Source organism: Galeopterus variegatus, unplaced genomic scaffold (genome assembly GCF_000696425.1).
Source record: "Galeopterus variegatus unplaced genomic scaffold, G_variegatus-3.0.2 Scaffold750, whole genome shotgun sequence".
Lineage (NCBI taxonomy): Eukaryota > Metazoa > Chordata > Mammalia > Dermoptera > Cynocephalidae > Galeopterus > Galeopterus variegatus.
The window spans coordinates 200,289-213,841 of record NW_007726861.1 but is presented as its reverse complement, the minus strand read 5'-3'; the positions used below and the strand labels follow the sequence as shown (position 1 = coordinate 213,841).

Sequence of the window (13,553 nt, the reverse complement as noted above, 5' to 3'; positions counted from 1 at the left end):
ATATTGACATATATTTAAACTTTTACATGTATTTCTGTTTCTTATGGATGAATGTTTTTTCATATTTGTTAGCTATTTATAAAAAGTATAATTTAACATGTCACTTTAGAGGATTTTTCTACTTTTTGAGACAAATTAAACATGAAAGACAAACAGAAGGATTTAGAAAAATGAAGTTTGGAAATGTGTGCTCTTTTTTTTTTTTTTGTCTTTTGTCTTTTTCCGTGTCCGGCAACGGATCGCAACCCTCAGTGTTGCCCCCGTACCGGACCGGGGACCGGCAACGTGACTGCAACCCTCGGCGTTGCTCCCGTGCCTCGCTCAGCCAGTGAGCTGGAACCGGTCTGTATGCAGGATCCAAACCCTCGGGCGGGAGCGCCGCCGCGCTTCCCAAGCGGCGCACTTATCCAGTGCGCCACCGGGCCGGCCCAGAAATGTGTGCTCTTTTGACATTGTTTAGCTTATTTAAATGTGTTTCAGGCTCTTATACATTTTATTATTGTACTGTTGTGGTCATGATTTATCTTTATGTAGAACGTTCTTATTTAGGTTGGATTTTTTTTATAGTACAGCAAAAAGTAATCTAAAAATTTTCACTTGATTTTGCTGCAGGTACAAACCCGTAGTGCTGATGAACCAATGACAACATTTGTTGTCTGTAATGAATGTGGAAATCGATGGAAGGTATGACACCCTCTTGGATTCATATATACTCATTTATAATAGAATAATTTCTTCCGGTCTTTTCATAAGTCTGTCTAGATATGTAAATATATCTACATGTGCTCACACTATCCAGTACTCTGGAAGTCCCTGACTAACTACTTGTAATGGAATGTACTATTTTGTACCCTGCTAGAGATGAAGAGTGTTAATTTGATTTCACCACCTTCATGTGTTTTTGGTGCAGGAATAGCAGGAGTGAATCTTAAGCGTTTAGTTACTGTGTCACAATCCTGTATATACTACATTCATTGAATTGTTTTGACTCTTGTACTTTCAGAACATCTGAACATGTTTTTTACTTAATAGATTTTGATTCTGGAAAAATTTCTTTACCTTTTTGAAAACAAGCCTGATGATTTTAGTGTTTAATTTAGGAATTACAGATGAGCACTGTCATGGTTTGGTAGGCTTTTACTAAGCCTTCATATTGCCTGTGTGCTCTTGAATTAGCCTCACACAGACAAGCTTATGTTATTTAAATGACTCATTCTTAGGTGACTTATGTTACTGAACTGTAATTTTCTCGTGTATTAATGTAAATAACTACATTGCAAGTTGTGATGAGTAGAGATAATATACTTAAAGTGCCTGATAATTGTTGGTGTTGCAGAAATGCTGGCTCTTTTTATTAGTTTTTGTGAAGTTTTTTCAAGATTCTTTTTTTTCTTCCAGTTTTACTTACATAGGTTTTCCACTTTAGTGTTTATTTTGAATTATTCACGTAGTTTAAAGCATTTTCTGAAAATCAGAAGTGAATTGGAATCCAGATGAATGTCTTCCACAAATATGGTTTGGGACTTTGGCCCTAGACACTATTTATGGGGCTGGGGCCAGTATCTGTTTCATTACATGCAAAGATTTAGTTCTGAGCTGGGAAGGTTACTGGTAATTGAGAAGAGAGTCTTCATGGTTTGAAACAGTGTCTCCTACCCTTCTGAGTTGGCTGAAGTTTTTTACATTGGTCTAAGAGTGGGACATTCACCCCCTCCCCCCCAATCCTGTTGAGCAAATTTGGCTTTTCCAGGTGGCTTTCTTAGATTTGTTTTGCATGATGGATTATTTTTATTATTATGAGCGTGTATAGTGTAGTTTGTTTTGAATGCAGACAGTTTACAGCACAAGTTCTGACAAACTCCCTATTGGATTTAAGAAAGTTCAATTTAATGTAGAAAGCTGTTGCCTGAGGTAGCATATTCTAGAAGGTGAAATTTAGAATTGTTAATATTTTTAACCTAAAAGGGTTAAGAAGAGAAATAATTTTTAAAATGCTAAAAATGTTTTATACTTGTTTCTTATATATTCCTACTAATTCTAAGTTGGGAAAGTCAGAACACTTAGGATAGATGACTATTATGTGTGCAAAGGGTAGCATGTTTTTGAAAACTGCCCTTTTTTCTTTTTAAGCAATATAAAGTGTATGCTGTGTATACCTCATTGTTCTTATATAAAGGTCTCATAAAATATTTCTTCTTTTTTTGACAGTTCTGTTGAGTTGGAAGAATTGGCAAAATGTCTGGACCATTAACAAAATGGATTTTGTAATTAGCTTTATAACTAGGCCAAGCAACTAGTTTTCCTGCAAATCAGATTTTTAAAGCAAAAAACATCCCTTGGATTAGTCTTTGTTTTTGACCTTCAATTCTTCCCTTAAACGCCTTCTACAGTTTCAGATCAATAGGGAGAACATATAATAATTGTATAATATGTTTCAGGACTTTTTTTTTCATTTTTATAAGTAAGTTGGTATTAAATTTTTATCTATTAAACTTTGGGCAATTTTTTTTTCTTCTTTAAGGAAAATGTTCCTTAACTTTTTATAGTCTGAAACATACACAGTAGAAATTCTGTTATTTCTGTTAATACATAAATGGAAATTACATCTTTTTCCATATTGGCATGTACCTACAGATATTAAAGGAGGAGAAAAGGTAATTTAATTTTAGGTTTACCAAATATGGTGTGTATTCAAAAAATACTTGACCAGCTTGTCTAAATTGTACATAATATTTGAACTAGTATATGAATTTGATTTTACGTTCAGAAGCCTGAGATAATTAGATATCATTTTACATCTGTAACTAACCGTAATCATTATCTTTTGTAATTTCTTATATGTGTGTTTTACTTGTTCTTAATAGATTTTACTTTTGGAAACATGACTTTGTTGAAATCCGTTTGGTTTTGTTGTTTATTTACCCATTTGACTTTGTAGTGTATTTTAGTCTTGCAGAAGACTGTTGTAGTTTTAGTAGGCTTTTCATAAATCCCCGCACAGGCAAAGAATGAAAGCTTCTGATGGATTTTTTCCCTCATAGAAAGAAATACTGGGAAGAAAATGCTAGTGTCTTAGATAGAGTATTGTAAACAATTCATGACTTGATTTTGATTTGGAAATCTGTACTGACCAAGGATTAAGCTTAAGGATTGTATAAATCATTAAAGCTGTGGTCTTTCCATATGGAGATTGATAGAAAATATTTTTGTCTTGAGTCTTATTTGCTGTTGAATGAAGTTGTTGAACAAACTGAATATATGAGGTATAGCAAGTGGGTCTTACTATTGAAACATGCTAGCCAGTTATACAGTAACTGGAAGGAAATGTTATCAAATTATAGGTCTTACAATTAACTTTCATTTTTTGTTTAAGTGTGTACAATTTGTTCTGTTAGGAATTTAAAAAATGGTTTTCACATAGGGTACAACTTGCTCTAGCACATCTTAAAGGCTGCTAGTGCAAAGTCTAGATTTTATTGTGCTGCTCTGCATTCTGTCAGACAACTGTAGAAAGACCTCAGTATATGTTTTGCATTCACCTTTGCTCCCCCTTTTCCTATTTCTTATTGCACATCATTTTGATGTGATACAGAAAACAACATTTAAATGTTCATGTTGAGAACTGGCCCACCGGTCCCAACCCATCTCTACTTTGTCAGTTCGCAGTTGAAATTTTTGTTTTATCATTTCAAAAATGAAGTACATTTTTGAAAGAATGAGTTTAAGCATAACAAAATTAAAATAATGTCACTTTTAAATTAAGTGATCCGTTTTAAAATTTGTAATTCAATAAGTAAATAGTCTCACTTTTAAATTAAGTGATCCATTTTAAAATTTGTAATTCAATAAAGTTTTTTGTTGTTGTTAAATATGTATCACATTTTGTCATTTTATTAGGACATTGAAGCTTGCTTTACCTTTTGTTTAAAAAGTCTCCCTTCTCCCCCTCCAACTACTAAGGTTTTTTGGTACAGTTTTAATTAAGTGGAGCCTGATTTTAAGTAAAAACTAGTATTGAGCAGCAGTACAGAGCACATTTTTTTGGTTGTTTTTTTTTTTTTTTCTTTTCCTGGATCTCTGGTGATGGATGGAGCAGTGGTTCTGAGTAGACATGTGAATGCATCCCATATATGCACCTAACATAATGTGAGAGACTAAACAGTGGGTTTTTCTATTGAAACATGCTAGCTAGTAATACAGTAACTGGAAAGAGATATTATCAAGGGTAATATTTTATTGTAATATTTACTTCCAGGGTAAAGTAACTGTTAAATGAACATACAGAGGAATTAAATTAGAAAAACGAAGTGGCAAATAGTGAAGAACCATCCTGGAAAAGCACAAAATAACAACCTTGGTTTTCTTGCTTACCTGAGTGGCGAAGAGTGTTAGTTTATAAATCTTGCTAAGCCATAGGCAAAATTTATATACACCGAAACATCTAAATCTATATATACTTCACAAATGAACATGTTTAAAGTATTAACAAGACAGCAAAAGAAATAACAGTCTATGCTTAGAAATTTTATATCTACAAAATGATTGTCCTTAAAAATCAAAGAGTAATTTGGAGATTTGAACTGACTTCTCAAAAACTACAGTTAGAGTGTGATTTAAAAAATTTTAATTTAACAATTATTCCTAACCCTCTCCCCCCATTTAGCTGTAGGAAATTAGCCATTCAAGAGGAATTGAATATCCCTTTGGTAAAAGTGGATGTGAATAATCACTTACAAGGAATTACTAGTGAAAGCCGCATGTCAAAAAATAAGCCAAGTACCAACCTTAAAGATACTAATTCAGAAGGAATAGAACAGAGTTACTGACAAATTCCTAGGTAGTAATGGAAGAGTTATGTTGAAGAATGTTTAAGTAAATTAAAGTCAGTCAAAAGTAGTAAGAGAAGTATTTGGAAAAAAATCTCATGACCATGGCTATGTTAGATAAGCAATAGCTATACTTCAGTGAAGGTGGAGTCTAAGTTCTTGTGCGAAATTTGTTCACTGCTGTATCTTACTGCACCTTGAAAAATGCTCATGAAATATGAGTAGTTTTTCTTGGTTATATTTGTGTCAGTGCTTTACCTTTCTTGGCTGTCCAGGAGCTAGGATGTAAAGAATGTTCCACGGGTTGAGGACCTGTGGAGGTAGGATGGATAACTACTGGTTAGTAATGTTTTAGACTTCAATTTTATGGTAAGAAATGTAATGCACCAGAGTCTTGGGAGATCCCTTTTGGTGTTTTAATTCTGCAAAGTGATGCAACTGTTTTATTATTAATTGAGATTTTTTTTCCCTTAAGTCAACCTGTATACTCTTGTGCTTGTCCAACTGGAGGATGGAAAATAAAAGCACAGATAACTACCTCAAATGATTTACTGTGTTCTGGTTCCTCTCCCTGGATGCTATATAAAGACTACTTTTTTTTTTTTTGCCTAATGTCCATGACTGCAAAGATAAGAACACATTTCATATGTGATATGCCATACAGTCTGGTTAAGTTAGCCCAAGTGTTTTCATAATTGGATGAATGAACTCCTTTAATGAAATTGGGTGCGTTCAGGATGGTATGATTGTAGGCTGATCTGCTTTGAAATAAAAGTTATTTGTGTAATAATGCTAGTGTGAAAATACAGCTGATATAAAGAAAGCAAAAACTGTGAGAACACTGGAGTTTAGAATGGCATAGCTCTAGTTTTTATCTGTTTGGCACTAGCTCCCACTTTTCTGATTCATTTAGAGGATACCTTCTCCCTTCCATTTTACATGGGTGGGTCTCATTCACAGTGTCCCACCCCACCCCCACTCTTCCTTGAGATTACTATATGAACAATGATAGCTAAGCCACCATAAGCTGCTTCTGGGGTTCCCTGTGTTATTTTGCCTGCTACATGCAGAGACCTTTCATGTGATGAAGCTGAGGGGAATTGAAATGGAGAGCCCTGATAGTATTGGACATCTGGATCCAGTCATGGGGAAGCTGGAACTACTGTGAACTTCCCGCTTATGAAAGCAAATCAATTACCTTTGTGCTTAAGCTAGTTTGAGGTAGGTTTCTGTCACAAGCAACTGAAAAAAACATCTTAAATTGTTTTTGATGAGTATTTGAGTTAAATAAAAGAACTTATATGCGAACATCAAAAGCTATGAGAGCACTGCTAAGATATCCAATTAATCTGCAGAAGCAAAAGAGATCTGGAGAAACATTAAAGATTCTATTAAAGTTACGGGTCAATATCAGGCTGATTTATTTCAGGATTGTTTTGTTGATCTGTCCATTAAAAAAAACTTAATTGTAGAAAGAATAAATAACATGAAATCTACCCACTTAAACAAATTTCCAAGTGTACAGTATGGTACTATAAGCATAGTGTTGTATAGCAGATCTCCAGAACTTATTTATCTTGCATGACTGAAACTTTATACCCATTGAACAACAACAACTCATTTCCCCTCCATCCAGCTCCTGGCAACCACCATTTGTACTCTGCATCTATGAGTTTGACTACATTAGATACCTTCTATAATGGGATCATGCAGTATTTGTCCTTCTGTGACTGGCTTATTTCACTTAGCATAATGTCCTCTAGGTTCATCCATCATCTTCATCCATCAATCTTGTCACGTATGGCAGGATTTCTTTCTCTTTTTATGGCTGAATAACATTACACTACACACACACACACACACACACACACACACACACACACACTTTATTTGTCCACTGGTGGACATTTAGATTGTTTCAACATCTTGGCGATTGTGATTTTGCAGCAGTAAACCGGAATGTGTATTTCTGTTTGAGATCCTGATTTCAGTTCTTTCAGAACTATGTGGAATAGAAGTGGCAAGAATGGGCATCCTTGCCTTTTTCCTGATCTTAGAGGAAAAGCTTTTGGTTTTTCCCTGTTGAATATGGTGTTAGCTGTGTGCTTTTCATATATGGTCTTTATTATGTTGAGATCATTTTTTTTCTTCTATTTCTAGTTTGCTAAGTTTTTTTTTTTATCATGAAAGGATGTTGAATTTTGTCAAATTCTTTTTTTTTGCATCTGTTGAGATCATGTGATTTTTATTCTTCATTCTATTAATGTGCTGTATCACATTGATTGATTTTCTTATATTGAACCATCCTTGCATCCCAGGGATGAATCCTACTTGATCATGGTATGTGATCCTTTCAATGTGCTGTTGAATTAGGCTTGCTAGTATTTTGTTGAGGTTTTCTGCATCTACATTTCATCAGAGATATTAGCCTGTAGTTTTCTTTTCTTGTAGTGTCTTTTGCTGACTTTGGCATGAGGGTAATTCTGGTCTTATGAAATAAGTTTGGAAATACTTTCTTCTCTTCAATTTTTTTGGAAAAGTTTAAGAAAGATAGGTGTTAATTTTTCTTCAAGTGTTTGGTGGAATTCACCAGTGAAGCCATCTGGACCTGGGCTTTTTTTTTTTTTTTTTCTGATGGGAGACATTATTACTGGTTCAATCTCTTTACTATTGGTCTTTTCAGCTGGAACTGAAAACTACTGTGGAAGTTGGAATTTCTTTTTTCGTTTTTTTTCTTAATCTACTAGGATTTTATCAATTTTATTGATCTTAAAAAACTCTTAGTTTCATTGATTTTTCTATTTTCTATCTTATTGCTGCTTTAATCTTTATCATTTCCTTTGTTTTGATAACTTTGGGCTTGGTTTGTTCTTCTAGTTTCTTAAGGTGTAGAGTTAGGTTGAGATTTTTCTTCTTTTTTTAAACATAGGCATTTAATTGCTATAAACTTCCCTGTTCTGCTTTTACTGCATTCTGTAAGTTTTGGATGTTGTGTTTTCATTTGTGTCAAGACATTTTCTAGTTTCTCTTTTGATTTCTTCTTTGACCCATTCATTGTTTTAAGAGTGTGTTATTTAATTTCCACATATTTGTGACTTTTTCAGTTTTCCTTCTTTTATTGATTTCTAGTTTCAGTTCATTGTGGTTGAAGAGATACTTGGTATTGTCAAAAGACGAAATTACAACAAATTTAGTTTAAAGATCTTAATTGACTTTATTTGCAACTCTAGAATTGGGCAACAATTCATTCTGTAAAGTAGAATAAGTTGAAGGATTAAAGAAAGCAGAGGGCCGGCCCGGTGGTGCACTTGATAGAGTGCGGCGCTTGGGAGTGTGGTGGCACTCCCGCCGAGGGTTCGGATTCCATATAGAGACTGGTCCGCTCACTGGTTGAGCGCGGTGTGGGCGCGACACCGAGGGTTGCGATCCCGTTGCCGGTTGTGGTACGGGCGCGACACCGAGGGTTGCGATCCCGTTGCCGGTTGTGGTACGGGCGCGACACCGAGGGTTGCGATCCCGTTGCCGGTTGTGGTACGGGCGCGACACCGAGGGTTGCGATCCCGTTGCCGGTTGTGGTACGGGCGCGACACCGAGGGTTGCGATCCCGTTGCCGGTTGTGGTACGGGCGCGACACCGAGGGTTGCGATCCCGTTGCCGGTTGTGGTACGGGCGCGACACCGAGGGTTGCGATCCCGTTGCCGGTTGTGGTACGGGCGCGACACCGAGGGTTGCGATCCCGTTGCCGGTTGTGGTACGGGCGCGACACCGAGGGTTGCGATCCCGTTACCAGTCACGAAAAAAAAGACAAAAAGGGAAAAAAAAAAAAAAAGCAGAGACAGAGGGTTGGTTGTTTTAAAGTTACTTTCCTTATAATAGGGAAATAGAACAATAGGTAAATAACTAATTGGCTGACATCAGTTTACTTCAGGTCACTTTTTTAGTTGTAAAGATTAAAACATGGAACTTCGTTATGCTGATTGAAGATTGAAACTATCCTGTTTGGGGAATTGGCTGTTCTCTGTCTCTCCTGATTTCTGGGAAGGTCACCTAACAGTGTAGTTTCAGTTTGAAGACTTGGAACTTTAGCAGGCGTGACTCCATTTTGATTTTTATTCTGGTCCATTGGAGCCTAGTGCAGGAGCTTAGTCCAGAACAATGACCTCCTATAATTTTTATTTAACAGTGTGCTTTCAACCTTCTTAAATTTTTTAAGATTTGTTTTGTGACCTCACATGTGATCTATCCTGGAGAATGTTCCATATGCTTGAGAAGAATACATATTCTGCTGCTGTTGGGTGGAATGTTCTGTATATGTCTGTTATGTCCATTTGGTCTAGAGTGTTGTTCAAGGCCTGTGTTTCCTTTTTAATTTTCTGTCTAGATGATCAATACGTTATTGAAAGTACAGTTTTAAGTCTCCTATTATCAGATTGCAGTCTGTTTTTCCCTTCAGCTCTGTCGCTGTTTACTGTATATTTTTAGGTGCTCTGATGATGGGTGTGTGTGTGTGTGTGTGTGTGTATATATATATATATTTATAATTGTTATGTCTTCCTCATAAATTGGCTCTTTAATCATTATACAATGTCCTCCTTCATCTCTTCTTACATTGTTTGACTTAAAGTCTGATATAAGTATGGCCATCATTTGCATAGAATCTTTTTCGATCCTTTCACTTTCAGCCTGTGTGTGTCCTTAAATCTAAAGTGAGTCGTTTGTAAAAGGAGAAAGATTTATGCGATCTGAAGAGAAACCAGAGTATGAAAAGTGAGTCTTTTGTAGACAGCATATAGTTGGATCTTTTCCTTTTTTTTTTTTTTTTAGTCAATTCAGACACTCCATCTTTTGAGTGAGGAGTTTAATTCATTTACACTTAAAGTGATTATTAATAGTATAGGACTTACTATTGCCATTTTTTTCATTGTTTTCTGTCTTATAGTTTTATTTCTCTTTTCCTATCTTGCTGCCTTTGTGTTTCATTGATTTTTTTTATGGCAACATGCTTTATATTTAAGTAGATAATTATTTTTAAAATTCACATGTTCCATTCTTAGGCTAATCAAGTTTAGCTCCTAGGTTTTGTCATAGTTAATATTTGAGTATTTGTCTTTCTAGTATATTCCTCTGGGACAGTTAATTTAAGTGGATACACCATAATGTCAAGACCACAATTTCATCCCTCATGGTTAAGGTGGCATTACTCAGGAAAAACCCTATTTGGTGACTGCTGTACTTTATCTAGATTAGACCATTCAGCATTGAAGTTTTTGATTACACACGTCAGGAAAAAATGCTTAGGTGGTTTGGTTCCATGTTATCTAATAGAAAAACCCCTCTTTAATTTGCACAAGGTAGTGGCATCATCTTCTTATATGCAGGCTGATTTTTTATAAATGTTTATTTTGTTGCATTAAATTCAAAAAGGAAAACAATGTGGCTGCCTGGGCCTTCACATTCCTGCAGAGTGGATTTATTGAAGGCTATTCTTACCACCTCCTCCCCAAATTGGTTTTTATTACCTTCCTCTTTTACGTTAGAATCATGACCTAGAAGAAATGTTCTTCCTGGCTGTGTGATTTTCTCTCTTTTACATTTGTGTGTTAGTATATACATGCAGGACTAGGAAACTGGCATTGCATAGTGGGCTTATGATCTTCTCAGATTCAAATCTAATTCTACCCCCTACGAGACTTTGAGCTAGGTATTAGGACTCATCTGTAAGTTGGAATACTGTCCTACCCTATAGGGTTGTGGGTTAGGACTAAACAGTAATGTGTGAAGCACTTAGAATAATGCCTAGTGCAGTCAATGAGGGGAATTTTTTTGGAATGGCCATTTCCAATACTATAAATGGAAACACATTATACATATTTGCTATGGGTTAAATGTGTCCCCTAGACATCCAGGCAAGCAATGGAGCCAGCTGAGATGCCCAGGGGTCCTGAGACAGGGGCCAAGGGCCTTGGCCACATCCCTGCCCACATCCAGGCAATCAACAGAGCCAGCGAGACACCTGGGGGTTCTGAGACAGGGGCCAAGAGCGTAGGCCACACCCCTGCCCACATCCAGGCAAGCAGCAGAACCAGCCAAGATGCCTAGGAGTCCTGTGATGAGAACCGAGGGCCAGCCACACCCCCACCTGCAACCAGATTTTAGAATATAATTATTAGCCACATGTGTTTCTTTGGGTTATGTGACTCACCTGCTCATTCCTTCACCAAATTTCTGCTTAGATTTTTTTCTAATTCATTTTTAAGAGCTCTTTTTGCAATTAAAAAAAAAAAGAAAGAAAAAGAACAATCTAATAGTACATTGAACTTTTAGAAGGAAGAAACAGAACTGTGGTTACTACAGGCAGGAAAGAGGAGGGGAGGGGAAATAAGAAATAGGTTAATGGGCACAAAACAGGAAAAATGAGTTCTATTGATGTAGATTCGAGCTAGGCATCTATAATTAACATTAATGTACTACATGTTATCAAATGACTAGAAGAGGAGGAGATTGAGTATTCTCAACACAAAAATATTTTGTTTTATAATGATAAATATGCTAATTATCCTGACTTGATCATCACATATTGTACATAGGTATTGATATTCAACTGTATACCCCAGAAATATATAATCAATTATATTTCAATAAACTAATAAATGTGCTCCCAAAAGTTCATGTATTGGAAATTAAATCTCCATTGTAACAGTGTTAAAAGGGTGGGAAATCCTATTATGGTAATTGAAAAATGTGGGCCTTTAAGAGGTGATTAGATTGTGAGGATTGTACCCTCATGAATGGATCAATCCATCAATGGTTTAATGGGTGGTCATGGGTGTGGTATGATGGCTTTATAAAGAGAGCTAGTGAAAAGCTTAGCTCTCTGTTGCTCAGCCCATTCTCTCACCAAGTGACACCCTGCATTGCTGTAGAAGGCCCTCACCATTTGTGTTCCCTGGTCTTAGGACTTCCCAGCCTTCAAAACTGTAAGAAATAAATTTCATTTCTTTATACATTCCCCAGTTTCAGGTATTCAGTTATATGCAACAGAAACAGATTAATACAATATTCTACAACTTGCTTTTTTCTTTTTTAATTTTATTTTTTATTTATGTTTTTAAATTTATCAATATACAATGTAGTTGATTTTCGTGTCCCTTTACCAATTCTTCCTTTGCCCCTCTCCATCTCCCCCTCTTTTTTTTTTTTTTTTTTTTCTTTTTTTGTCTTTTTCCGTGTCTGGCAACAGATCGCAACCCTCAGTGTTGCCCCCGTACCGGACTGGGACCGGCAACGGGATCGCAGCCCTTGGCGTTGCTCCCGCACCTCGCTCAGCCAGTGAGCGGGAACCGGTCTGCATGTGGGATCCGAACCCTCGGAGGGAGCGCCACCGCGCTTCCCAAGCGGCGCACTGTAGCAGTGTGCCACTGGGCTGGCCCTCCATCTCCCCCTCTTAACGTCATATCTGTTCACTTATCTTAACAAGTTCAAGGAATTATTGTGATTGTTGTGTCTTTTTTCCCCCCTATTTGTTTGTATATTTATTTTTATTAGCTCACACGTATAAGAGAATATGTGGTTCTTAAGTCCATCCGTGTTGCTGCAAGTGGTAGTAATTCATTCTTTTTTACAGCAGTGTAGTATTCCATTGTGTAGATATACCACATTTTCCTTATCCAGTCATCCAGGGATGGGCATTTAGGCTGGTTCCAACTCTTGGCTATTGTAAATAGTGCTGCAATAAACATGGGAGTGCAGGTATCCCTTCGACATGATGATTTCCATTCCTCTGGGTATACACCCAGCAGTGGAATAGCTGGGTCATATGGTAGATCTATCTGTAATTGTTGGAGGAACCTTCATAGCATTACCCATAAAGGCTGCACCATTTTGCAGTCCCACCAACAGTTGAAGGAGGGTTCCTTTTTCTCCATGTCTTTGTCAGCATTTATCATTCTCAGTCTTTTGGATATTAGCCATCCTGACTGGAGTGAGGTGGTATCTCAAAGTGGTTTTGATTTGCATTTCCCGAATGCCGAGTGATGTTGAGCATGTTTTCATGTGTCTGTACAACTTGCTTTTTTCAGTTTGTCTTAGAACTCTTTACCTGCCAGCCCATATAGATGTATCACATTCATTTTAACTATAGAGTTGTCTATAGGTATATACCATTCCATTTTTAACTATTCCTCAATGGGTAGTTTTAGTTAACCATAAACAGTGCTTTGTAATGAGTACTCGTATGCATATATCTGTTTACAGTTGATGTTTTGGTAGGATAAGTTCTTTTTTAAAATTTAAATTTTTTTTACTTTTTTTTGTTTTTAACTATAGGATAGATTCTTAGATGTGTAATTGCTCAGTTAGTGGATAGGTACATTAAAAATGACAGATATTGCCGGATTACATTCCAAAAAGTCACACTACTAGTTTACCCACTTGACAACATGTATAAGGGCCCATTTTCTGACAATGTTGCCAATAGTGGATACTCTCAACTCTTTTGAGTTTTGCAAATCTAAGGGGAAATATTAATTATGATGCAGGAGAGTGAGAAATGATGGGGTCAGAAGGAAGAGGGAGGAGAAGAGACACATGAGAAGCATTTAGGAGGTAAAACTGGCAAGGCTTGGTAGTCATGTTTGGGAAGAGGAGAAGGAAAAAAAAAAAACGTTTTAGTTCAGTTGGTTAGAGTGTGATGTTGTAACACCAAGGTCACGGGTTCGGATCCCCATA

At 36.5% G+C, this 13,553-nt stretch overlaps 1 protein-coding gene across 1 annotated transcript in view; it reads left to right on the top strand.

Annotated features, from left to right (window-relative positions):
- Positions 1 to 3,201, top strand: part of TCEA1 (transcription elongation factor A (SII), 1) — a 29,730-nt gene extending 26,529 nt beyond the window's left edge. The window contains exons 8-9 of the mRNA XM_008572056.1: positions 613 to 684; positions 2,209 to 3,201. Coding sequence (XP_008570278.1) covers positions 613 to 684; positions 2,209 to 2,217 — 81 coding nt within the window. The 3' untranslated portion in view covers positions 2,218 to 3,201. The remainder of the gene's footprint in view (positions 1 to 612; positions 685 to 2,208) is intronic.
- The last annotated feature ends 10,352 nt before the right edge of the window (positions 3,202 to 13,553 follow it).